The sequence below is a fragment of the Triturus cristatus genome, chromosome 2_1 (assembly GCF_964204655.1).
Source record: "Triturus cristatus chromosome 2_1, aTriCri1.1, whole genome shotgun sequence".
Lineage (NCBI taxonomy): Eukaryota > Metazoa > Chordata > Amphibia > Caudata > Salamandridae > Triturus > Triturus cristatus.
The window spans coordinates 843,546,668-843,572,715 of NC_140581.1; the positions used below are offsets into that span (position 1 = coordinate 843,546,668).

Here is a 26,048-nt window from a genome sequence, read left to right on the forward strand (position 1 = left end):
CCCGTCGACAAGAGAGTAACATTCAAGATACTCACCCACGCCTACAAATTCCTCCACAACATCAGACCCAAATACCTCAACGAAAGAATCTCTTTCCACGCACCCAAAAGAAGCCTCTGCTCCGCCTACCTCGCCCTAGCAGAGACCCCGTGCATCCACAGAACCAGAGCAGGCGAGACGCCTTCTCCTACGTCGCAGCCAATGCCTAGAACGAGTTCCCAGTCAACATCAGACGCTCCCCTACCCTGCACACCTTCAAAAAGAGCCTCAAGACCTGGCTTTTCGACTGACCTGGAGCTGCACCATCCCCAGCGCCTAGAGACCCTCACGGGTGAGTAGCGCACTTTAAAAGCCCCTGATTGATTGATGGATTTACGAATCAGAAGCCAGCATTTACGAAGGACAATGACACAAGCCAATGACAATTATGGGCAAAGAGTGGGCGGGGCTTCTATTCCATACTCCGATACAGCAAGTCTCGCAGAGCAGCGCATGTGCGCTGACTCTAGGCTCGACCTGAAAACAATTGGGAGGCTCTCATGCAGCCATATGAAAACGGGTATTTGTGGTCCCTGACCTAGAGGTACTACCACGCAGTGCAGTCGCATTATGTGGTATACTGGCTCAACTCGCGGTGCTGCATGCCTCAGCTCCCAATCGTAAGTAACCAGGCAGACGCAGGAGAGTTGAAAACAATCATTATAATTAAACTAACCAAGCCAATCCAGCTCATAAAAACGGCCCTATCCACAAATCGGTTGATATGGACCCTTGTCAAAGCAGTCTGACTAGCTCAGATCCATTCCTCAGGCTCCAGCTCATGAATAATCCTGCTCTCCCCGACACTAGAAAATGGGGTGATAAACAGCCTGGAGAACGCGGGCCTGACACAAATAGGTCAACTGGCTATAAATAGTAGGTTAATGAAGCTGAACAATTCCGGGTTTAGAGACAACAGCTTTGGTCACATTCACCTTTCTCAGAGTTACACGCTGTGTTGGTTATATGGCCCTTGTTCTCAGATCAGCCTGTTGAATTCCCTCCACTCACCCATATTATTGAGGTGCCTGAAATGATGGGATGGGCCTCAACACTGTACGGGTTATACACTGATTCTTCTGCTGTAGCTGATACTATGGCTCTCGAGATCTGGGAGCTGGACTTGGGAGAGACAATAGTGGCTGGGGTTTGGAAGTACCATTGTGCTCAAACTAAATTTGTGCCCATAAATTAGAGTTTTAAGTTGTTTCAATTTAAATTTCAGAACAGACTGTACTTACCCCCCCAACTGTCTGCACTAAACTGACCCTACTAAGCCCTCGCACTTTGCTAGATGCATGAGGGATCCTGCTGGTTTCTTTCCACTTAGAGTGGAACTGCCCACCAGTCAGTACGCATTGGATGGAAGTATCAGAGTGTAAAGAGATAATGGATGCATATATAGAACGTACACCTGTGACATTGATATTGGAATATGTTAAGTTACTTCCCAAAATGACACACCTGGCTGTATTAATACTACTAGTGAAGCATACACTCGTGGATGAAGACCCCTTCTCCCCCAAGAGGTGTACGCAGGGCTACAGATGCCGCAAGCATGGCCAAACACATTTGGAGACCACTCCAACACTATTTAGATAGTCGGCCTGATGATAATGGCTGCACAAGAAGGGTCATGTAGGAGAAGAGCCAGAAAGAGCCTTAAGACCTGGCTTTTCGGCTGACTCGGACCTGCATTCCCCGCCACCCCCCCCCCCCCCAGTGCCGTGAGACCCTAACAGGTGATTAGCGTGCTTCACAATTCCCTGATTGATTGAAATGCAATTTATGTGGCAGTTCATGCCTAACGCCACACACCATGAGATCCACGAATAAGTGCTGTATATTGTTTTATGTAGAAGCTGTTTTGATATGCCTCACATTGCAGACCAGTCAGTCACTGTGCACGTGATGACTGGATTTACATCCTTAATCATTATTGTGTTTATAACACTCCAGAAGAGTGATTATGTACTCCTGATAACAGAACTGCTCTGTGCCTACAGTGTATGCTTGATTCATGCCTGTACTTACTTGTTTACTTACTGATAACCCACAAAAGAAATCAGTTAAAAATAATTGTGGCCCTCTCCTTGCTATTAGTCAAGAGGCAAACAACAACTGGTTGCTAAGCACTGGTCCAGTCACTGCATTATGGTACTGAGATATAGGTGACCAGTCTCTGGCTCAAAAACGGTTCATGACCAGAGTCCAAATGATTTCAGATGAGAAACTAGATGAAAATCTGTAAACACGGAAGAGCTAGTCGACAGTCTAGAGTACCAACAGGAAGAGGGGGACATCTCTTCCAATGTAACTTGATGATTATTAGCGCGAGTCTTGCATGGAGGGGAGAATGATACCTGTTGTGGGAGCAACGTTTTTTCCAATTTTTGTGATAGATGGTGACCTATAAGGGTAAACAGCCTGGACTACAACAGCGCATGGTCTCTTCACTATACGTTGACTTAGCTGCAATTGTTCTTTTATTATGTTGTTCAAGTATGCCTCATTCTGCCCTGTATATTATAATTTGAAATTAAGGCCCTGATTAGATTACTGTTGTTTGAAAATCTTATTGTATTTTTTTTAAATCAATAAAAGCTTTATTTATTATAATTTTTAAGCACTGCCTGTGGATTTGGCTATTTGGATCCCCTTTTAGCCTTTCCATTAGAAAGAACAACTGATGAATATTTAGGCTGGTGCTTGGCCAGGCTATAGATGTCTGATCTTTATTAATCAGTACTTTGATTACTCCAGCAAGCCTACGAAATCGGGCTTTTACCTATTATTTTGGGGTCTGCATCAATCAAGTAGAGCAGTGTGGGGGCCTATACTCCTGAGGATCATTTTCAAGTTTAGTGAGCAATTCCTAATGCACCGATTATGGGAATTTCCCTATCACCAGAGTCACATTGCATAATGCCAACAGTTTGGAACATACAGGTCAAGATACAAATCAATATATAGTTCATAAAATGCATCTCTTCCAAGATCCTACAACTTTCCAGTTTGCCCATCAAATGCCAGTTAATTATATATCTGGGAGAAATTATCCCCCGACATATATTAGAAGGATGTTGAAAGTCACAGAGACATTCCATGGCCATAATAGAGGAACGAGGCCGAAGACAAATGTCAATATAAGGCCATGGAACTCCGAGGTGATCTGCTTTATCCTTTTAAAGAACAGCAGAGATTATGTTATTCTTTACAATACATTGTGACACTATCACCCTTCCCAAAAACTGCTTAACTGCTTGGCGCGTTGGTCTTTCCTATGAAAGAGATAGTATTATATGTAGACATGAAGAATAAGAGTAGAATTTTAGTGGAAAGTTAAGCACACCTAATCGCCGTTAGTGATTTGGTGCAAAAATATATCAGAATCTATTTAATGCAAGTCAGATTAAAAACCTAGCTGTAGCTCAGAATGTTTAGAAGCATGGAGACTTTCGTGTAATTACCTTTAGCATGGAAAGAGTAAACACTTGGCCAAAAAGATCTCCTTTCTGCTAATTATGTGGATTTTGATAAAACAGATCAATAGAATGAAAAGTGAGTTCTCGTTGTCTATATTTAAACTGCAGCTCTAATTATGCACTGTGGCCTGCCTTTCACCTTGGCCACCGACAGCAGGCATAATAACTTCAAAACTCAACTGTAATAACTTTTCTTAGGAAAAGAAGAAAGGACATAGATAGGCTATAAAAACATGGCCTAGGGTCATTATAGCCTATGTTATTTGTTAGATAATGCTTGATTATTTTACCGTTGCACTCCCATCTCGACGACGGGGAATGATTCAAGCATGTGAATCTCTGAAAGATTGAGAAGCTCTGTCATTTTCTTATTACATGTGACTAGAGACGTCAAAACTTGACTATAATACGGAAATCAGAGACACACTTTTATATAGTGATTGTAAGCTACCATGTATTATAATGGACGATGCCTTGGAAAATATCAGAATATTTGATTCATTAAGATAAACTACTCGTTCTAGATCTAGTCCGATTTAATCAGCCTACAATCCTTCGTACAATTTCTAAAAAATCTGCTTTTACCTGATCAAATCGTACATCGAAGCACTGCTGTTTTGATCATCTAACACATTTGTCTAGGTTTACTAGCCATACAAGAGTTCTTCCCAGGACGACTGGCATCGTCATGTAGTTTTGTCATATGAACATTACTATAATCATCCTTGAAGAATTGTAACTGAATGTTAATTAAATACTTTGAGCGCTGCTGGAATACATACAAGGGTTCTTGGAGCTCTTTCATGTCCTTTGCCCATTTTATCAGTCTGGTTCATTTCCACAAGCATTCAAATAGGTTACCTAATCTGAACACGCTTAGAGAGAGAACCGTGGCCTCTGCTATCAACAGCAGAATGCACCAAAACAAGACAGAATGAATATCACCAGATAGGAACTTACCAAAATGCCTCATCTTGACCTCATATTTTTGGATGAAGGTTTTCGATGCATCTTCCTCCTTAACTTGGTCTTCTTTATTCTGGTTGATAAATGTCTGTTAAGAGTAGAAACAATATTTCAGGGTGTGTACACAGTAGACCAACGAGGAACTTATTACTGTAGTCATTTTAAGCCAGAAAAATGCACAGAGACCATTACATACACTCCAACTAAATGCTACTTTAACAGTACCCAAACACTGAAGACACTCTGTACATAGATTCAACAACAAAAGTTTTTTAAATTCCTCTCCCCTGTCCCCAACACTGAGAACACAACTCAGTTCATGAGCAACAAAGGTCTTCTGTACATGGGTGCATTCTCTGCCATTACAGGATGCACACATTTTGCTTCAGTGACAACATTACTGTAGAGCTCACAATAGCAATTACATTGACGGTTCCTTACCAATAGCTACTGAGCCTGTAACATCATTATGCTATACAAATTCCCACTTTGGGCACAGGCTGTTCGTCAGTCCTAAGAGATAATAAAGGGAACGAAGTACATGACAATCAGTCATCTCAGGATAAACATTTGATAATGCCACTATATGGGAGAAAACAATTTGCCGTTCATCAAACCATTGTCTAACCCAGTGTTTCTTAACCTGTAGTTCGGGGATACCTGGAGGTCCTCAATTTTGGTCCGGGGATCCACGACTGCTTAGACAATTAAACAATATTGACAGATTAATAAAAATATTTATAAATATAACTGCAATGTTTTAAACGTTATGTAAATGTGAAGGAATTTGAAATAGGAGGCTAAAAATTAAGTTAGCATTCTGAGATGGATTCGTCGGAACAGTCCAAGTGCATCTAACAGAATACAGTATGGACGATGAGAGACCTCAATTGAATTTAGAAAAGCTCTAACCTCATTAAAATATAAAAAACAATTGTATTTGTTTGTGAATTAAATAAAATGGATTTTTTGTGCATTGTTTTGCAGTTCAAATAATCCTATGTGCTAACGCCGAGAGTCCCGGCTTCCAGCAATGACTCAGTGGAGGTCTCCAGATTTCCATAACGATCCAGTGGGGGTCCTTGGGTTCCAGTAATGATTAAGTGGGGGTGCACATACATCATAAGGTTAAGAACCATTGGTCTAAACGGTCTTGTTTTTAGGTTTTGTAGAATAAGGAGAAAAAGAGTTCAAATTTCTATTCTGACCTCACCTTCTTCTTAGATTCTCTGTACTGACAGATGGGACGAGAAATATCCTTTTGAATGTGACTGAAGCTGCAGCAACCATAACTGATCTGTTGGACATCAACCAAACCTTTGGTAAATACTCTGGCTTTCACACTAACTCTGCACTATATCCGCAGACTTGGTCCCTGGGTCCATTCACCTGTTGCCAACTACAGACAAGGCCACAAGGGTTTAGGGAATATTTGCTATTTGTGCTAAGACGACGTTCATGAATTTTGGTAAGCTTCTAAACCAGATTAGCTCTAATTTAGAACACATGCGTAGGCCCCCTCTCACCTAAAGGGACGAGATACCCTACATTAAATAATTACTCTTCAGAGATTGCTGTATATTATGCAGACTACTTCTTGAGAGACTGAAAAGCAATTCTTCTGTAAGACTGGATCCCTGCTGTGCAGACCACTGTGGGATTGTGGCACACCACACAGCTCACTGGAAACTCTACAATGAAACGTGTATGATGGTGGAATATCGTCCTTGGAATTTAAATGTACTACAAGCTCTCCCATAAATAAGTATTACCAAATGGTTGTTTGCTCCGTTGAATGATCCATCTGAATATGGAGAGGTGTGTCATGAGTGCTAAGAGATTTCCACAGGCGCTATATAAAGGGATATCGTCAGGCAGTCTGTCTTCAACAACTGCAATGGTAATTCAGCTTTGACAGGAAGCGTTGCAATATGTGAAATGGGAAAGTCCTTACCCAAACCTAAACAGAAAAAAACATGTAGTGGCGTAGTACCATGCTGCTGTATTTGATTGCCCTTATCAGCTTTGGGACATGGGAAATAAGAACCTTGGTGACATTTGGAAAAGTTTATGTACAGTGATCTGTGAATATTTACAATCAGAGAAATAATTGACACCTACTGAGCACTAAAGATACCTTTAGTCCACACACGCCCTCAAGAAATATGTGAATAGCAGCCTCCACTGTACAAGATGGCTTTCCCCTGGAATACAGATTACAGAATGCCCAGATGAAATCAAATATTGTCTGCCAAATGTACCAATATCCAGTTAATAAAACCGCACTCAGAACTAATTTGGAGCCAGAACGAAGTACTTTGGAAGACACCCACTGGGAGGAGGCCCTGGGATACCCAAGGGAGGTAGCCTTTACATCATGTTTTCCATTAATACAGGACACAACTCTGCACATACTTCACTATTCTTGCACTCCATGAAGTTGAAATTCAAAAGGGCAACCATTAACAGATGCCTCTGGGGTTATAACCAGCCCCAGAACATTTTTCATACCATATGGTCGAGTCCAATGTTTTAGGCTATCTTGTTTTCTCAGTTTGGAGGAGGTGCGTAAGATCTTAATTACTCTAGAACCGATCTAAGCCTACGCTGCTGGGTAAATGGGGTGAGGTGCTTTGACCTAGGGTAACCAGGATTATGAATGATCCTGGCATGGAGGTACCACATAGTGATACTGAGAGGGCCTAGTTTAGTGGGAAGCGACAAACACCGGAGGCCTGTTGTGCAGGCATGGATTGGTGTTATACACATACTTTCAAAAAGGTGGATGGTTGAGGCAGATTTAGAGAATCAAAAGTAGCGCTGCCTTTAACACTTAGGCCACCACTACAAGTTAATTCTCCAGGGAGATACTTGGGTAGGAATTAATGATTGAAGATCGTACTAACAGGTATGAGTTAAAGGTGCTGTGACGTGGAATAACCCGCTGACCCTGGGATTACCAAGTTATTTTGTGAAGGTGTTCCTCAATTACGGATAGTGTAAAGCAGATATTTAGCACCTGTTCTTTGCAGGTGGTAAATATCTGCAGTGTGGGGAGGGCGTGATGGGTGGGAGTCTGGGAGGGCATCTGAGGGATGGAAAGCTGTGCACTCTCTTGGGGGTGTGGAGGTGACACTGCCTGGAGTGGCTGGGTGGGGGCCGGGCTGTTCCTCTACCACAGCCTCTGCCCTACTCCCTGACACAGTTTTTCGGGGTCCACATACGCAATGGTAAAACGGGCCTGCTGTTTCTGAAATTGGAAATTTCAGGTCTGGAGTTACCAGACCATTCAGAGTTACCCACTGCGGTATCCCGGTCAGGATTGACTCGCAATGGATGCCTAAGAGACAAGACCATAGAAATATTTGGTCCTGGCAGCAAATCAGGAATACTATCCTGTTTGTTAGTTCTGGTGTCTAAAAGGTTGATAGTGTTAGGGCTGGACTTCTCTTTAAAAGAATGTTAGACCCCTCACCACCCAAGTAGACATTCCTCATCATAGGATCCTGCTCCTCAAAAGGGACAAAATGTCCAAGATTGGTTCATCAGGAGCAAAAACAACAATTGATGGACAGAATGCAGAACAATGTCTTACATTCACCCCAGTACAGAGATCTGGGCCTAAATCCATCGTTTTTTTGCTCACCATGCCGTTCCAGTTTGAACCCAGCCATATGCAAATCAGTCTTGACCCTGTGCCTCATGGGTACAGTCCAGCCCGAACTGCCAAGCCAGGTTCTCCCTGGACTGGAAACAAGCATCCTAGGACCGGTTTCGGGGTTTCACCCCTCTTCAGCCAGCATATGGCCATGTCTGAACTGGGGTGGCGTAGTGGGCAAAAGAACGATGGATTAAACCCAGATCTCTTGACTGGGGGAGAATGTCTGCATTGTCAGCATTCCGTCCATCATTTGTTTGTTGTAACGCTCATCAGGAGCAAGACAGGTGGATATAGATTATCCTGAAAAGCAAACGGTCAGTTTTTATTGCGGCCATCAGTTACGATTGTATAGTGGAAGGCAATAGAATTATTTATTGAGACCTCTCATACACAAGGTAAAAAGACATGGGAGTTATTAGCACTCCCTTTGTCACTGCCAGTATGGTTCTGTCGCATCACCCTGCCGCAAAGGGTCAAGGGAATTCCACAGCACTAGACACCAGGAGAAGCATCTCCTACACTTTCTAGGTAAGAAGAAAGAAAAGAAAGCAAATACACCTTTTGTCCGTGATAGGTGTGCTTCGGAGGCTTGGTAGTTGTACCTGAAATATGAAGCTGAAGAACACAGACACAAAATGTACGTCGTGGTGGTTTCATATTGGAAACTCATTTCATTGCCGGAAGTTTGATCAAGGCAGAATCCTTTATTTTGTTGCCATCTCTGTCAAGTAGAACAGTAAACATTGACAAATCCTAACAGGAAAGGGAGTAGTGATAGATGCCTCTGGGGTTGTAAGCAGCTCTGGCACGTTTTTCCATACCATATAGCCATGTCCAGTGGTTCAAACCTTCTCGACTGAGTTTGGAAGAGGTGAATAAGATCTTGATTCCTTTGCAACCCAAGCTTATGCTGCTGGATATATGGGGTGAGGCGCCCCTTTAGGGGTACAACAAGGGGATTATTCTATTACTGTCAGCTATTTGTGCTGCGGCACACCTTTAACTAAGTAAAACAGGCGCAAACAGCGACAGTGCGCCATATTACATATAAATCTCTACCATCAGGACAGATGCCAACTTATGGCTGTCCCAGTGGCTTAACAAAACCTGAAGGGCCCTCCCTGCAAAGTACATGCAGGTGGTCCCCCACACTCCGGATCCAGTCTGAAGCTCTCAGGCCAGGAGCCTGCCAGTGCCAGAGGGGGCCCACAGAGGTTGGGGGCCCCCGCACCGCAGGGGCCTTTGTTGTGCCACTGGGCAGCACAGCAGAGAAAGGCAGAGCAGTTTTTTGAAGAAGGTGCTCTCCCTTTCATAGTGCAGGCACCACCTGACATGCACTTCAAACGGGAGTGGGAGGGAAGCACAGAACCCCCTGCAGGCGGGTGCAGTGAGTGGTTGCACCCACCTACAGTGGGATGCCGGGGGGTGGCGGATTCCATTGGATCCCTTCCCTCCTTTAGAGGATGTCCTCAAGAGGAACACAAGTGCACTTTCTGACGGACTCTTTGTCAATGTGCCCGCATCCATAATACAATGCAGCGCAGGATCAAAGTGTTTCCCTCATTTGCATGAGGCGACGCCCCCTCAAGACAGCACCAGCGCTAAAAAGTGCCCTGGTGTTAACTGTATAACATAAGGAACTGCACAAGTGCCCAGAGGGTGCAGAAAATGGGTACACATGCCAGTCGCACCCCCAGTGCACTGTATATAATCAACCCCAGTATTTTGTGTTCTCAGCAAGGTGGTGGCCCGTAGAGATACTGCAGGGGCTGAGGTGGTGAGGAAGGGCGACACTGAAGCCTTGGTGTGGTCACTCGCATTGGTGTTTGCCATCAGAATGAATGATACATGGCTGTCTTATCACAAGTTGATGGTGTGCAAGCTGATGTTGGTGGGCAGGATGGCGGCTGTTCAGCATACGTTTAGATGGACTGTGGTTGGGAGGTGAAAAATCCTGCAGACTTTCACTTCCTGCACCCGAAACGATTGCCAGTTATTTCTGGTTGACTGTCAATATATAGCTCTCTGCCAGGGCGATGGATCACCAAACCTTGAATTAAATTATTCCTTGTTTGTATTCTTTTGGAAATGAAAAAGTAAGGAATTTTGAAGAAAATGAGGCCATGCCTCATGTTGATTGGTTTGAATGCAAATCATCGAAAATAGGGGTCCCTTGTTCACTCTGTTTAATTGAGCAGACAGTGAGTGCCTGAATATTAACGGGTGTGGAAAACCTCTACTTGCCTTCAACTATTGACTCGGGGATGCCCAACGTAGGCCCATGAGGGTCATATAAATGCCAGATTTTAAAGACAATTCATGTTTTTAAAAAAAAACGTTTTCCCATTTAGATTAGTTATATGTAAAACATTTCTAACACGGATATCCTGCAAATCTGGCATGCAACCAGCCCTTCCAGACGTACATTGGACACCCATGACGATTACTTTATGTTGGTAAACATTCTACATGAGAACCGGAAACCAACAGTCTGCATATGTACAGTGTCCAATATGGTGATAAATGAAATGGCGGGCTTCATCAGCAATTGTTGTCTTAGCCCCACCCTAGTAGGACCTCCACCCGGATCCCGTCACCAGTGTACGCAAATTCACTTCTGCTTGAAAGACCGAGTTCAATCTCCTCAGCTTGTTTTAGTTGCCACAGCACACAGCATTTATTTTCTGCTTGCAGATGTAGGCTGAACGTCGCAACTGTGTACCTGTCAATGTCACCACTGTTTGACATATTAAATAGTGTCACTGTAATTTCAGCATAACTTAGGTGTGACTCTTCGCCAGAGTTCTGTTTACTAGTCAAAAAATTAATTATTGACGTTTTAGCCTTACATCTCAACATCCAAAAAACATGATATCAAGTTCTGGGACAGAGTTTATTGGAGTCACATATAAATCATCTCTGGGGTGGGGATCCAAAACAGATGGTACCTCATGACAGCCACTTCAGATATTCACCTGGTTGGGCTCTCAAGGACACAAAAGCTACCTGTTAAAATGCATATAGTGGAGGTCAAAGGCAGAGAGAGAGAGAAATAGGCTTAGGAGTCACATGAGCCCTGTTCACAAAGGATGGGGCTTTTTAATAGGTAAGCGCCTGGAGTCTGCTGAACCCTTCAAATGGACCAGCAGGCAATCACTGTTTCATGTTCGCCAAACACATGGATGATGAGTGGGTGTGATGATAATAGGCAGCGTGTTGGAGGCTTGATGAGTCTGCTGGATGGTGCATCCATGCAAAGAGGTGGACCACTGTGGATGTTGCAGATCACAACGCGGATCAGGAAGGGGATCGGCATGGACCTGCCGGAGGTGCGGCTGCTGTCTTTCCCTGGACGCAAACTTGGGGAAGGCATGTCTTGAAGTATAATCCTGGAATGTGCTCAAGTTATACTACTTCTTTTTTTAATTGTATTTTTTCTCCCCAAAACATAACAAAGCATAGATAATAATACATAACAAAGTCAGCCGATTCCTAAGTCACACCAGAATTACACGAAGTACATTTGAACAGTCTACTATATTTAGTAAGGCCATTTTTGGAGTAAGGTCGAGCGGTCTTCCCAGGACTGCCCCCAATGTATCATAAATAGTGCCCCAGAAAGGTCTAAGTACACTACAGGTCGATGTGGTATGGAAGAGGTGCAAGTCATCTTCCACCCCGCCACGTCTGGGACCATCAAACCTGTTCATAACACAAACCTGTTCATCTTCCATAGTTTGCAGTGTGCAAAACTTAAAATGATTCAGTCAGGACCACACGAAGAACAGCACCTTGCGAAGTGGCCATCAGTGCTACAGTCTATTTGAAGTCTTCAAGGGGGTCAAGACCCTGTTCCCATATTGTTTTAGGTCATGATACAAGTCTGGAGTATTAATAATTAATGTTATATATATTGTAGAACCTAGGTTGCATTTTGACAAGCGGGACTTAATTAAGTTAGCTTCCAAGACAGTGAGTTCTGCCAGATTTGCAGTTGCTAAAGAGTAGGGTCTGAGTGCATGCCTGAGTTGTAGATATCTGAAGAATTGGGAAAATTCAAGACCAAATTCAGTTTGTAGTTCGTCGAATGATTTCAAGCCAGTGGATCCAATACCATGACCTAAGGAGGGTATACCCAGGGAATCCAATTCCCCGAATCCCTCCAGGGCAGTCGAGTACCACACGATATCGGAGTCTCGCCTGTAAACTTCCTGTCCATCTAATACTCCTAATGAAGGCCCTCCACAATTTCACTACAGTCCGTGGCATACGGTATGTTGTGGGTGGTTTTCTACCATATAAATAACGTAGGGGGCGATTTGTAACCTATGAGCCATCTCTCTAATATATAAGCCGGGTCATTGGTGAGACCATATACTCAGTCATTACTAACCAAGAGATTAAATGCTCTTTAATAGGAAGCTTTATCAATCATGGCCAGCCCTCCATTGCAGGGCCGATTTGCAGCTCTTCGTCAACGCCACTTGATTACGGCTGCCTCCACAAATTAAGATGGTAAGTGTTGTTCTAACGGAGGCTATGGTGGTATCCGGTATGTAAAAGGGGTAATTTTGCAGTATGAATAAGATTTTGGAGAGGATAATCATCTTAGTTAATGTTACTAGTCCAAGCAAAGAAATTTCAATGTGGCCCATCACTGCATGTCTCGTTGAATGGTGGTGAGCAAAGGCACTATGGTAGTTGTCCAGGCTTTTGTTACATTTCAGCTGTATGGATCCTAGATATCAAAACCCTTAATGGAGTTATAGTCACCTAGGCTAGGTTTGTCCATGTTATTGTGTTTTCTGCCTACCCATTGGAAAGAGCTTTGTCTTACTCAAGCTAACCTGAAGATCTGAAAAACTCCAGAAGGTGGCAAGAGTCACCGTAATCACTGGTCCAGACCTTTCTGGCTGATCACCATAGAGACAATCATCAGCATAAAGGGATATCTTATCCTTTTAAATGTCAGACCACTCAAAACTCTTGATATGGCTGTCTGTCTTGATTAAGTACGCCAAGGGCTACACTGTCAGAGTGAATAATAGGGGTCGAGGCAGACCGTCCAGTCTCATGATCCTCTGTAACGAGAAAACAAGAAGGCCTGAGATACCATCCCCCCACAGTGGTGCTGTGTAGAGGAGCCTAAGATACAAGAGGTATGTAGGTCCAAGTACAGCCAAGATATGTTGTCAAAGGCTTTTTCAAAGTCTATTTGTAGTACGGCTAAGGGTTCCTGCAGCCAGGTGGCTGTCGTGATTGCATTGTATAGTCTGCATATGTTATGTCTGGTAGAGCGGTGGTGCATAAAACCACTTTGGTCTTTATGTACCAGATCAGTAATTACTTTGATCAGTCTCATGGATGAGATTTTGGCTAGTATTTGGACATCACTGTTAATCATGGCAATCTGTCTGTAGGAGGAGCAGATATGTGTTGGCTTGTCAGGTTTCAGTGCGTTGTTTTTTTCCAAATCCTGAGGGAGATGGCCTACATCCCTGGCCTATTCATAGAGGTCAAAGAGGGGTTGGGCCAGTATGTCTGCCTGGCATTTAAAGAACTCCATTGGGAGACAACCAGGGCCTGAAAATCTATTAGTCGAGTGTGGGGACATGGCTCATGCTATTTCATCTGTTGTGATGGGCTCATTCAGTGTCTTATTGTACACTATTAAGTCATGGACGTTGGAGTATTGCCACAGTGATGTAAGCTATCTGTCGATAAGGCTGAGGAGTTTGTATGTAGAGATGCATATTATTGTGTCAGGGCCTCCGTCACAGCATCTAGATTCTTGTGAAGGATGAAGTTTTCATCATCAATCTGGGCTATGTGTTTGCATTTATCATCGTTTTGGCTTAGCCAATGCAATAACTTTCCAGTGTTATTGCTGTGTTCTAAGAAATGGTCTCAAGAGGCCTCCCATATTGTGTTTCATCTAGCGGAGTTGGCTTGAGTTCGCGCGTGACTATTGAGATTGTGGAGGAGTAGGTCCGAATTGTCTATTCAGTAGTTGTGCTGGGCGTCATGTACTGAGTCTCTAGGTTGGTGATTTTCAACAATTTTTCATCCCTATGGAAGGCCAGGTTCAAATCACACCTTCCCTGAAAACTGCCCAACATGCCCCCATAATGTTCCTGGTGAGACCAAAGAGTCTGAAACTACTTTGTGGAGGTGTCCCTCAGACCTTCCCTAAAATGTTTTTTTTGGTCAACCAGAAACAATTAAGCCTCCAAAGTGAAAGCGTGTGAGGACATTTGTTTCATATATGAAGCTTCAAGTGGAGCATGATCTCATACTTCCCGTGTATGAAGTATCACATTTGCGATCTGCCTCGTATTAGTGTGGGGACAAAGAAATATTTGAATCAAGAAAAGGACATACGTGTCTCTAAAAAGAAGGTTTATCCCTCGCCTGTATTATAGTGGCAACATGTGTGGCATAAGCCAAGTGCTGCAATGAAGGACTCAAGTAAAATCTGAGACGAGGCAGTCAGTAGTGGGGGCCCAGTCCTGTCCAATGCAGCGCTTGCGAGATCATTAAAGTCACCGCAGATAATTGTTAGGCCAGGAGGGACAAACAGAAGTGCAGTGCCTAGTGGAGAAAGAAATGCCTGTGTGAGTGGGGTAGCACCTATACTGAGATCACATCACTATACTATTGGGAGTCCACAGAATGAGCCTGATAGTCATATGTATGGACCCAGTCTGTCGGATTTGCTTTGTTCGACATGTAGGGGCAGGCGTGCGTTGACTAACACGTTCAATTGATTCCTGCTTTCCAATTGCCCACTCTCTTGGCATGACTGTACAATGAAGAACTGCTTTGAAGATGAGGGTAAAGTTGAAGTACGAAAGTACAAGTGAAGTGCAGTCCTCCCAGGTACAGGAGTACCTCTGCCTTCAGAAGATGAAGTCATCAAGGTCACTTGAGATGTCATCAAGGATGTCATTTAACATGTCATGATTAATGTAATATGTGAATTCATACACAGTGCATGGCAGGGGGACAAATTATAGATAGCTCAGTAAACTTTTTTTTGTTTTTTACAAGCGAATTTCTGTATTATTACAACACCCAACAAGAACATAATTGTAGCCTATGTTTTTTTTTCAGGGAATTTCTGTTTTTTTTAAACAAGCTAAACACTTATTACCTAACTAACAATAACTTCACTTTAATCTTTGCTATTTTCAGTGCATTTCTAGGTCTTTTTTTTAAATTGTGAAATAAGATCTTATTACCATACCTAACTATAACATCACTTTAAACCTTTACTTTTTTCAGAGAATTCCTGTGTTTTCCCATTATGTTCACCCAACTTCCTCACTGAGCACAGCTTTAGGGTGTGTGGAGTTGGTCACAGGACAATATCTGCGGCCAGGTCCTGTGCACAACACTCCGCGAGCAGCCAACCCCCAGCCGTGCATGGCATGGGGTTGGCTCAGCCTGCCCAACTCTCCGCTATGTACAGATTTTGGATGTGCATATCATATGTATGGCCACAGAGCTGGGCCTGTGACCAGGCCCGGTGCTCAACTCACCTGCGAACGGTCTATACCCTGTTATGTACGACTTTTGGCTGTGCATGGGGGGGGGGCTTGACCACAGGACATAGCCTGTGTCCAACCTCCCCACCCTGCTGGCAGCCAACCCTGCACAAGTGTCACTTATTGAAGCTTGTGCAGTCTTGCAGTACATCGACTCCTGTGAGAATACAGCTGTCCCTCGCGGGGGCCACACTGGTTCGCGCAGGAGTACTAGGGAACGTGCGGCACATTTTTTGTTTTTTAACTCTTTGGCCTATGGGGATCAATCAGCATTTGTAGAGCACAGCACTGTCACCCCTGGGGGTATCTATGTGCTGGGCTGTCCCTCGCGGGGGCCTCACTGGTTCGCGCAGGAGTACTAGGGAACGTGCGGCACATTTTTTGTTTTTTAACTCTTTGGCCCATGGGGATCAATCAGCATTTGTAGAGCACAGCACTGTCACCCCTGGGGGTATCTATGTGCTGGGGTGCAAGGTCTCTGTCCAAACGCCAGGTCTTGAGGAAAAGGTGAGAAGAGGGAAGGAACAAGCAGAAAAAGGCAACATAGAGGGCAGAAAAACAAGCAGAAAAGGCAAAACAGAGAGCAGGAAAATAAGCAGAAAAAGGCAAAATGGAGGGCAAAAAAATGAGCAGAAAAGGCAAAACAGAGGGCAGAAAAACAAGCAGAAAAGGCAAAACTGTGCAAGAAATGAGCAGAGGAAGCACAAACAGTTGGCAGCAGGTAAACAGGCAGCAGAGGGTAGCAGACTGCAGGCAAGCTGGACAGGTGAACTGTCACAAGGGGAGCTGGCACGAGGACCTACTCAATAGGGTCGTGCTGTAGCCTCCACTAACTTGGTCCTGGGGGGACGGCGGATCACTGGGTGGCAGGAGGAGGGAAAAAAAGCAGAAAAGACAAAACAGAGGACAGTAAAACGAGCAGAAATGGCAAAACAGAGCAAGAAACGAGCAGAGAAGGCATAAACAGAAGGCAGCAGGTAGACAGAAAGCAGAGGGTAGATTTGTGCGGGCAAGCTGGACAGGAGAAATGTCACAGGAGTAGCTGGCACGAGGATACCTCTGGGTATCTAGGGTTTCTCTACAGTGCCCCCTTGTATATATATTTTTTAACAAGTTCAGGGCACAGAGCCAAGCCCCCTTGTACTGTAATGGCAGCTGCAGCATTATTGTTCATCTAGCAGCCAGCCAATCTGACAGCCAATGGAGAAAAAACCCTCTCAGCCAACTAGAGCGCTCTGTTTTTTTATTTTTACATCGTGGTACCGTGGGAATGCTGCGCGAGTCCTGTGGGACCAACTGTCCAGATATCACTATAATTTAAAGGCAATTCTCAAAAAGGGCCAAACGGATTTACACTAAATAATGAAAAACACGCTTCTGAGTAAAGTTCTAACTTTTTGCCAAATATGGTGTCATTCAGTTCAGTCGTTTTTCCGGTGTTGCTTCCCTATAGAAAGTAACATTGGGAAAAAATACTTTTGGACCCCTTCTTTTTCTTGGCCCCCGTCTCACGGATTACCTAAAACTTTCCAGGAAGTAGCTGAGGTAGATGAATGTTTTGTTTGGAATGTTTCGTGAAGAGCCACCAAACAGTGCCAAAGTCACTAGCAAAATACAAAAACGCTCTTCCTATGGAAATTCTGACACTCTGGAAGATTAAAAAAAAAAATATATATATATATATATATATACACACACATTATATATACACACACACACACATATGGACTGCGGGGGTTCTGGAGGAAACCTTTGTAATATATATATACATTCACTGAAAAAACATAGGTTTCAGGGGCGTTCTAGTTAGCTGGACATTTCCCTCGTACAAAACCCTAGAAATTCTCCCGTTATAGTTAGTTCAGCTAACTATAACTCGCGCCCCCTCAATGCACTGCTGATGACGTCACATATTACATCACTCATGACATGGTCAGTGACATCACTGATGACATCACTGATGACATCTCAAATGACATCACTGATGACATCACTGATGACGTCATCCAGTGAGTCTGTGTTTCTGTAAAGTTTAAATATGTTTAATATATATAGGGAAAGGCCTATGGAAGAATGAGTGGGTGTATAAGTGTGTGAAAGGATGATTTTGTAGGTGCGTGACTGACTCTATAATTGAGTCATTAAACGTATCTTACTGCAGACTAGTGACTAAACTGTGTGAATGTCTGTATCTGTCTGTCTGTTGGTGTATAGGTAGCTGCATGATTTTGTGAATAGCTATAATGAGTGTCTAAATGGTTTATTGATTGGTTGTCTGAGTATCTGTATGGGTGCCTGAGTGTTTGTGTGGGTGGGGTGTGTGTGACTCTGTGCATAGATGTCTGAGTGGGTGATTCTATGGGTGCATGGTTTTAAGAGTGCATCTGTGATGGACTGTATGGTTGGGTGAGTGTATGGATGGGTGTGTTAGTGATTGAATGTATATCTCAGTGGTACATGTGTGCGTAACTACATATGTGAAAGGCAGTATATATGTGTGTAAGAGTATATAACTGGCTATATGTGAGAGTGTGTGATTGTGAGAGTGGCTGTATGGATGAGTGTGTGCTTGTATCAGTAATTGTATAAGAGCGTAAGAATGTGGTAGTATTTTTATGAGCAAGTGAACTTGTGTGTGTATAACTGTATAGGTGAGTAAATGGGAGTGTGATTAATTATTTGCATGACTGACTAGGTGTGTGAGTACCTCTATGGATGATTGGCGGTGTGTGAGTGTCTATATAGGTGTATAAATGCATATGATAGTCCTGTACTGAGTGACTGTAAGTATGAGTGACTGTACAGGTGAGTGAGTGGATGTATGTGTAGACCTAAGAGTCAATGAGTGGGTATGTAGTTATTGGTATTGGAGTATCTATGGTTTTGAGAATGGCCGTCTGAAATTTTGAGTCGGTGTATCAAAGGTTATATTAGGGTGTGAGAAGATGCACTAATTTATCACATGGATGATGTCATCAGTGATGTCATTTGAGATGTCATCAGTGATGTCATCAGTGATGTCACTGACCATGTCATGAGTGATGTAATATGTGACGTCATCAGCAGTGCATTGCGGGGGCGCGAGTTATAGTTAGCTGAACTAACTATAACGGGGGAATTTCTAGGGTTTTGTACGAGGGAAATGTCCAGCTAACTATAACACCCCTGAAACCTATGGTTTTTTCAGTGAATTTCTAAGGTTTTTTAAATGCCAATTCCTAACTATAACGTGCATGAAACCTATGGTTTTTTCAGTGAAATATGTATATCTCAAAACAGGTTGCCCCTGAGAGAACATCCTCCTGGAAGGTTACCCCTAACTCTGGGGATTGCAGCATGCACCAATTCAAGTGTCCATCATTATCAGGCGGCTCTACCCCTCGTCTTTTTAGGTCTCGCGTGGCATGGCAGCGCATGCGCTGCTCCCCTCGCGAGATTTATTGTTAACAAGGACTTTCAAAAGAGGGCTTTAAGCCCCGCCCCTCATTTCCATAGGCTGGCGTCACCGTTTATGCTAAACGGTGGCCTGCCATTGGAAATTAGGGTTTTCTGTAGACGCCCTTTCGCCTCCGAGCCGGACTCGGTGGCTTCCTTTGCTGCTGTCGCCAAGCAGTTTCTTATCTTTATGGGGCCATGGGTTTAAACACATGGTCCCATAAAGACAAGACATCCCCATGCTCTGGCTGCAGCGCGGTCCTCTTTCACTTTCGGGACCGCGCTTGTTTTGGGAGCAGTGGGGGCTCCCGGCCTCTCGGGGGTTTGCCTTCAGTTGCACATTCTACCCGTTGCAGGGAAATAAGGCTCTTCTGTGCTGCGTGTGCCGACCTGCGGAAATCCTCTTTGCCTGGGGTCTTTGCAGTTTGCAGGCTCCTGGTGTTTATTGATCAGAATTTGCCTTCTCTCATTACACCAGCCGCCCAGTTTGCAACGTTCCCATGGAGTCCCCCGAGCTGGCGACGTTTGCTTCTCGACGCACAAGGGCATTTTTGTGCAGAAAGGAGTGAAGACGTGCATGGCAGCCAGCTGGGACGTCGAAGGCTGTCGCGCGCTGGGTTTACCAGATTAATTAGTTGACGCGGGACCGAAAGGTAAGAGTCCCGGGTGGCGGAGTCTGAAGGGCAAGGCCTCGCTTTTCGACCTACGTCTATCGCCAGCTGCATGGAGTTTTACATATAAAGGGGGTTGTGAGAAGATGGGGGCGTAGGGTTTGACTTTCCGGGACACTATTCGGATCCCAAACTGTTCAGTTAATTGTTTTAAGTAAACAGGCAGAGAGCTGGTGTCTGCATCCACGTTGCGTGCTGTGCCTGATGGAAAATAATCTGCTACCGTTACCCGCCCCCGGCCCACCTCCCCAAGCCAACTTGGTACATCCGAAAATTGATTGGCTTTTGTTTCAGTGGAGAGACCAAGAACTATTGGGGAAGAAGGGTTATGAAAATTGAATCATGAATTAAAGAATCATTCCAGACGCACGCTCAAATAGTGGCGTTTTCAGATCTCGGCTGCAATCGACCCTCTTTACTGCCCCCTGTTGGTGGAGTCTCAACGGAGCGCTGTCTCGGACACTAGGGGTGGTAGAGCATTTTCCCTTCTCCCACCTTTCGGGTATTCATTGATCTTTGAAGCGAATGAGGTGTGCCACAAGCTGGGGACAGAGGGAACATGGGCAAGGGTCAGTCGCCATTAATTAGTACTCGTTTGTCACGCTCCGCCTCCTATCAAACACACATCACGCCATGAAAGAACCCACAACATTTAAATGAAATAATAGATTACTGTGTGACAATGGACAGTGCATTGAACAGATAGCCCATGCTAAGTACTACACCACAGTGTTTCAGTCAATATTCTTTGCAGATTGTTCATTCGTGCAGTTCTTAATGTACATAGATAGCTATCAATTCTGGGACTCAGCCTTTTTCTAGGACCTTCCAAGTATGACAAATAATGAATATGCTACTTACCAGTATGCATCTGTTCTTGGCATGTAGGGCTGCTGACATTCATATCTGTGCATAGATCGCCGCCTAGTGTTGGGTCCGGATGTTTGCACGTTGTTGTCCTGGAAGAGTCTTCGAAGTATCCTGAGATAGGTGACTCCTCCCCAGGACTACAGTGCGCATGGGCATCCTCTTCATCCTCAGATTGTTTTTCGCCATTGTGGCAGTGATGGAGTAGATACAGAAAGTGATGACCATGCTATACAGTAATTCTGAGAGCTGCAGCTGCTACAGGCGCCGGGGAGGAGGGTGGGCGATATGAATGTCAGCAGCCCTACATGCCAAGAACAGATGCATACTGGTAAGTAGCATATTCAGTTCGAGGCATGTGGGCTGCTGAATTCATATCTGTGCATAGAATACATAGCAGTACCTCCTATTAGCGGCGGCTACCAGTGCCAGCTGCAGCGGTCTGAAAAAGAGTTTTGAGAACAGCCTGTCCTACAGCTGCCTGCTGTTTTGAGTGTACATCTACACAGTAGTGTTTGGTAAATGTATGTATAGTGAACCATGTGGCTGCTCTACATATTTCCTGTAAAGGAATGTTTCCCAGGAAAGCCATGGACGCCCATAACTTACGTGTTGAGTGGGCTCGTGGGGGAATCGTTAATGTGCGTTTAGCCTTTTGATAGCAAATTTGAATACATTTAACGATCCATCTGGCTATACCTGCTTTGGAAATGGTGTTGCCCTTGTGCTGTGGAGAAAAGGCAACGAAAAGTTGTTTTGTCTTCCTGAAGACCTTAGTTCTGTCTATATAGTACATGAGGGCTCTCTTTACATCTAGTGTATGGAGCATTCTCTCTGCTACATTCTGTGGATTTTGAAAGAAGACAGGCAGTTCAATAGTTTGATTCATGTGGAACTGCGATATTACTTTAGGCATGAATTTGGGGTTGGTACGTAGTACGACCCTGTTTGCGTGAACCTGTATGAATGGCTCTTGAATGGTTAGTGCCTGGAGTTCACTAACTCTTCTTAACGAAGTGATTGCCACTAGGAAAGCTACTTTCCAGGTGAGGAATTGAATCTCACATGAGTGGAGAGGTTCGAAGGGTGGACCCATCAGTCGGGTGAGGACCAAGTTGAGGTTCCACACCGGTGCTGGTGGGTGTCTTGGGGGAATTACTCGTTTAAGTCCCTCCAAGAAAGCTTTGATGGCAGGCACTCTGAATAAAGAGAGGTGCTGCCTGTTCTGGAGATAGGCTGCTATTGCGGTCAAATGGATACGTATTGAGGTGTATGCCAGATTGCATCGGTATAGGTGTAAGAGGTAACAGATTATATTTTGAATGGATGCGTCTAGCGGGTTAATGTAATTGTTGTTGCAATAAATGACAAACCTCTTCCATTTAGCTGCATAGCAAGCTCTGGTAGTGGGTCTTCTGGCCTCCTTAATGATCACCATACAGTCAGGTGGCAGGTTTAGGTAGCCAAACTCTAGGACTTCAGGAGCCAGATTGCCAGGTTCAGCTGTTGCGGATCTGGGTGCTGAATTTCTCCATGGTTCTGCGTCAAAAGCGCGGGTTTGATCCGCAGCCTTTGATGCCGCACCATGGAAAGTTCCAGAAAGGTTGTGTACCATGGCTGGCGTGCCCATGTTGGAGCAACCAGGATGAGTGTCATTGAGTGCTGTCGCAGTTTGCGTGCCACCAGCGGTATCAATGGCGCTGGGGGAAAAGCGTACGCAAATCTGCCGGACCAGTTCATCCATATCGCATTGCCCTGCGACTGTGGATGTGGGAACCTGGCGGCAAAGCTTTGGCATTTTGCGTTTTCGCTTGTCGCGAATAGGTCTATCTCTGGATGACCCCACTGCTGGAAGTACGGTTGGAGTACTGATGGGTGTAACTCCCACTCGTGCATCTGGTGGCTGTGTCTGCTGAGCAGATCCGCCATCTGGTTGTCCTTGCCTGGGAGGTGTTCCGCCATGAGGAATATGTTCCTCTGAATGGCCCACTTCCACATGCTCTGAGCCAGATGAGACAACTGTGGAGAGTGTGTTCCTCCCTGTTTCTGTATGTAGTACATGGCAGTCATGTTGTCCGTCCGGATCAGCACAACCTTGTTGCACAGATGTACTTTGAATGCCTTCATGGCTAGGAAGATTGCCAACAGTTCTAGAAGGTTGATGTGCATCTTCTTTTGTTGTGTTGTCCATAGTCCCTGCACTGTGTAATTGAGTACATGAGCTCCCCATCCCTGGAGAGACGCGTCCGCTGTCAGTATTATTTGTGGAACAGGCTCTTGGAACGGTCGGCCCTTGCAAAGGTTTTGTGGATTCCACCAATGCAGAGAGTTGTATGCCCGACCGCTCACCAACACTAGGTCTTTTAATTTCCCGTGAGCCTGATTCCATTGACGTGCTAAGCACTCCTGAAGCGGGCGCATATGTAGTCTCGCGTGTGGGACTATGAAAATGCAGGAGGCCATCATGCCTATCAACTGCATGAACACTCGCGCAGGAAGGGAGTGTTGGGGTTTGAACTTGGAGATCAGCATTTGTATGCTGTTGATCCTCACTAAATTTGGCTGAGCTGTGGCTGCCAGAGTGTCTATGGTCGCACCTAGGTACTGTTGTACGTGTGCGGGTTGGAGATGTGACTTTGGGTAATTTAGTGAGAATCCCAGACTGTGAAGAAGCTGAATGGTGCGGGACATGTGGCTGGCACATTGCTGGGCTGACTTTGCCTGAACAAGCCAGTCGTCCAGGTAAGGGTAGACGTGAACATGTTGCCTCCGTAGATGTGCAGCCACGGTAGCTAGGCACTTTGTGAAAACTCTGGGTGCTGTTGTACTCCGAAGGGGAGGACTTTGAATTGATAGTGCTGACCCTGAATTGTGAACCGGAGATATTTTCTGTGTGATGGATGTATGGGTATGTGGAAATACGCATCTTTGAGGTCTAGCGTGGCTAGGAAATCTCCCTGTCTGAGGAGCGGGAGAACCTGCTGCAGGGTGACCATGTGAAAATGTTCCGAGAGAATGTATTGGTTGAGGGGTCTCAGGTCTAGGATAGGTCGAAGTGACCCGTCCTTTTTTGGTATCAAGAAGTACAGAGAGTACACCCCTGTTCCCTGCTGGTGTACGGGCACGACCTCTATTGCGCCTTTTTGCAGCATACTTAGCACTTCCTGCTGTAATAACGCTAAGTGCTCTGAGGACATAGGACGGTGCCTTGGCGGTATGGTGGGTGGAGTGGAGGTTAGCTCGAGACAGTAACCGTGTTGGATAACATCTTTCACCCACCTGTCTGTGGTGATGGAATTCCACGTGGACAGGAACCGCTGGAGTCTCCCCCTGACAGGTGTTATGTGGTCGGGGGGAAGGGAGAGGGCGTCACTGTTTGTTCTTAGGGGAGGACCTGGTATTGCCGTAACCACGTCCTCTGCCCTTGGTGCTGGAGCCACGATAACCCCCTCGGGTGTTTTTATCGTAGGAACTCTGTGTGCCCCCTTTATTGTAGGTTTGCTGTGCTCCCTGTCCTCTACCTGCACCTCTGTTTCCGGGGCGACGAAAGGAGCCACAACGAAATGTCTGCGTTTGCAGAGCCCCCATTGACTTCGCAGTGTCTGTGTCTTTTTTTATCTTTTCTAAGGTGGCGTCAACCTCCGGTCCAAATAAGTAGTCGGGGTTGACCGGTTGATTGAGGATGTTATTTTGGACCTCAGGTTTGAATCCGGAGATTCGTAACCAGGCGTGTCGTCGTAGCATGACGCTGGTGTTTAGTGCCCGAGCAGCAGTGTCTGCAGCATCTAGTGCACACTTGATGGATGCGTTTGTGAGCAGTTGTCCCTCCCTGATGAGGAGCTCCGCTGCCTCTTTGCACTCGTCTGGCAGGTGTTGGAGTAGAGTCTCTAACGTGTCATAGTGTGAGCGGTCGTAGCGAGCTAGGAGGGCCTGGGTATTGGCGATGCGCCATATGTTTGCTGCCTGGGCTGCAATTAGTTTGCCGGAGGTTTCTAGAACCTTGGACTCTTTGTCCGGGGGAGGAGCATCACCAGTTGACTGCGAGTGTGCCCGTTTGCGAGCATTGGCAACCACAATGGAGTCCAGAGGCAATTGGCTTCTAATGTACGTGGGGTCCCCAGGTGCGGATTTGTATTTTTTCTCGATCCTGGGGTTTATTACTCGTGCCCTTGTGGTCTCTTTGAAAATGTCCTTTGCTGGCTTGAGGACACCTTTCAACATGGGAAGAGTTTTTACAGTCCTCTCGGAGGATGCGAAGGTGTCCACCAAGAAATCATCCTCGATAGTGTCTGAGTGGAGTTGCACTCCATGATTGGCTGCGGCCCGTTCGATGAGGGCGTTGAATGCAGCAGTGTCCTCTGTGGGGGACGTTTTTGCGCCATAAAGTTGCGTGTCCTGTGTATCCAGAGCGGCACCGGGCTCCACTGGGTCATCCCAGACCTGATCAGGGTCTTGCTGGCCCTCAGGGTCCATGTCTTCGGGGTAGGTGGTGTTGTCACCCATGTAGTCCTCCACTGCATCCGGATCGGAGTGCGTTGGAGAGAATGATGGATCTGTGTAAGAGGTGTGGATGCGTTCATAAAGAACTGGTTCCGATTCCGCCGGCAGTTTTTGTTTTAGTGGGATCCTATAAGAGTCCAAAGCGTGCCCCGAAGTGATCTTTCGCTTTCGGAGCATAAGCCTGCCGGTGTCGGCGTCGATGAAGTGGGACGGCGATGTCCCAGTAGTAGAGTGTTCGGTACATGGGGACCTCGTCTGGGTAACGCGGGTTCTGATTTCGAACATCTTTGGCGCCGTGGGCGGTGGCAAGCCAAAGGTGATGTTGGCCGGTGCCAATGGTGCCTTCTGTGCCCGTTTCGGTTCGGAGCCCGACGAGGCCTGGAGGGCTGCCTTGTCCCTGATGCGTTGCAAGGACGCTGCCACTTGTTGCACCTGGAACGCCGACGGTTCTTTGGCGCCGAGAGATTCCGTCGAGGCAGGTGTGGACTACTTCGAGGTCTCCGGGTCATCGACTTGAGGAGGGGTAGTAGTTGTCGACGGCGTCGATGAATGTACCTTAGTAGGTGCCTTCGAGGTGGATAGCGATGCAGTGGCCATTTTCACCTTGATGGCTGGTGCTGAGTGCTTCGGCGCCGGGGTCCTTGGTGCTTTGACGGCACCGATGGATTTTCTTTTCGGGTCGGCGCCGACATCTGCTGCAGCGAGTGCGGCACCGAAGTCCCTTCTGGTGCGGTCGGAGCCGACGGGTTTGGCTGGCGTCGAAGGTGTGGAAGTCCTCGAGCCGACCAGTGTCAGTTTCACTTTCGGTTTCTGTTGAACCGGAGCGATGATTGGTTTCGGTTTCGTGGTAGGGAAACCAGTCTTTTTAGGTAACAAT

At 45.6% G+C, this 26,048-nt stretch overlaps 1 protein-coding gene across 2 annotated transcripts in view; it reads right to left on the bottom strand.

Moving 5' to 3' along the window:
* Positions 1-26,048, bottom strand: part of CDC37L1 (cell division cycle 37 like 1, HSP90 cochaperone) — a 260,540-nt gene that overhangs the window by 154,911 nt on the left and 79,581 nt on the right. For both annotated transcript variants that reach the window (XM_085632929.1, XM_085632930.1), the window contains exon 3: positions 4,485-4,578. In XM_085632929.1, the coding sequence (XP_085489055.1) occupies positions 4,485-4,578 (94 nt within the window). The remainder of the gene's footprint in view (positions 1-4,484; positions 4,579-26,048) is intronic.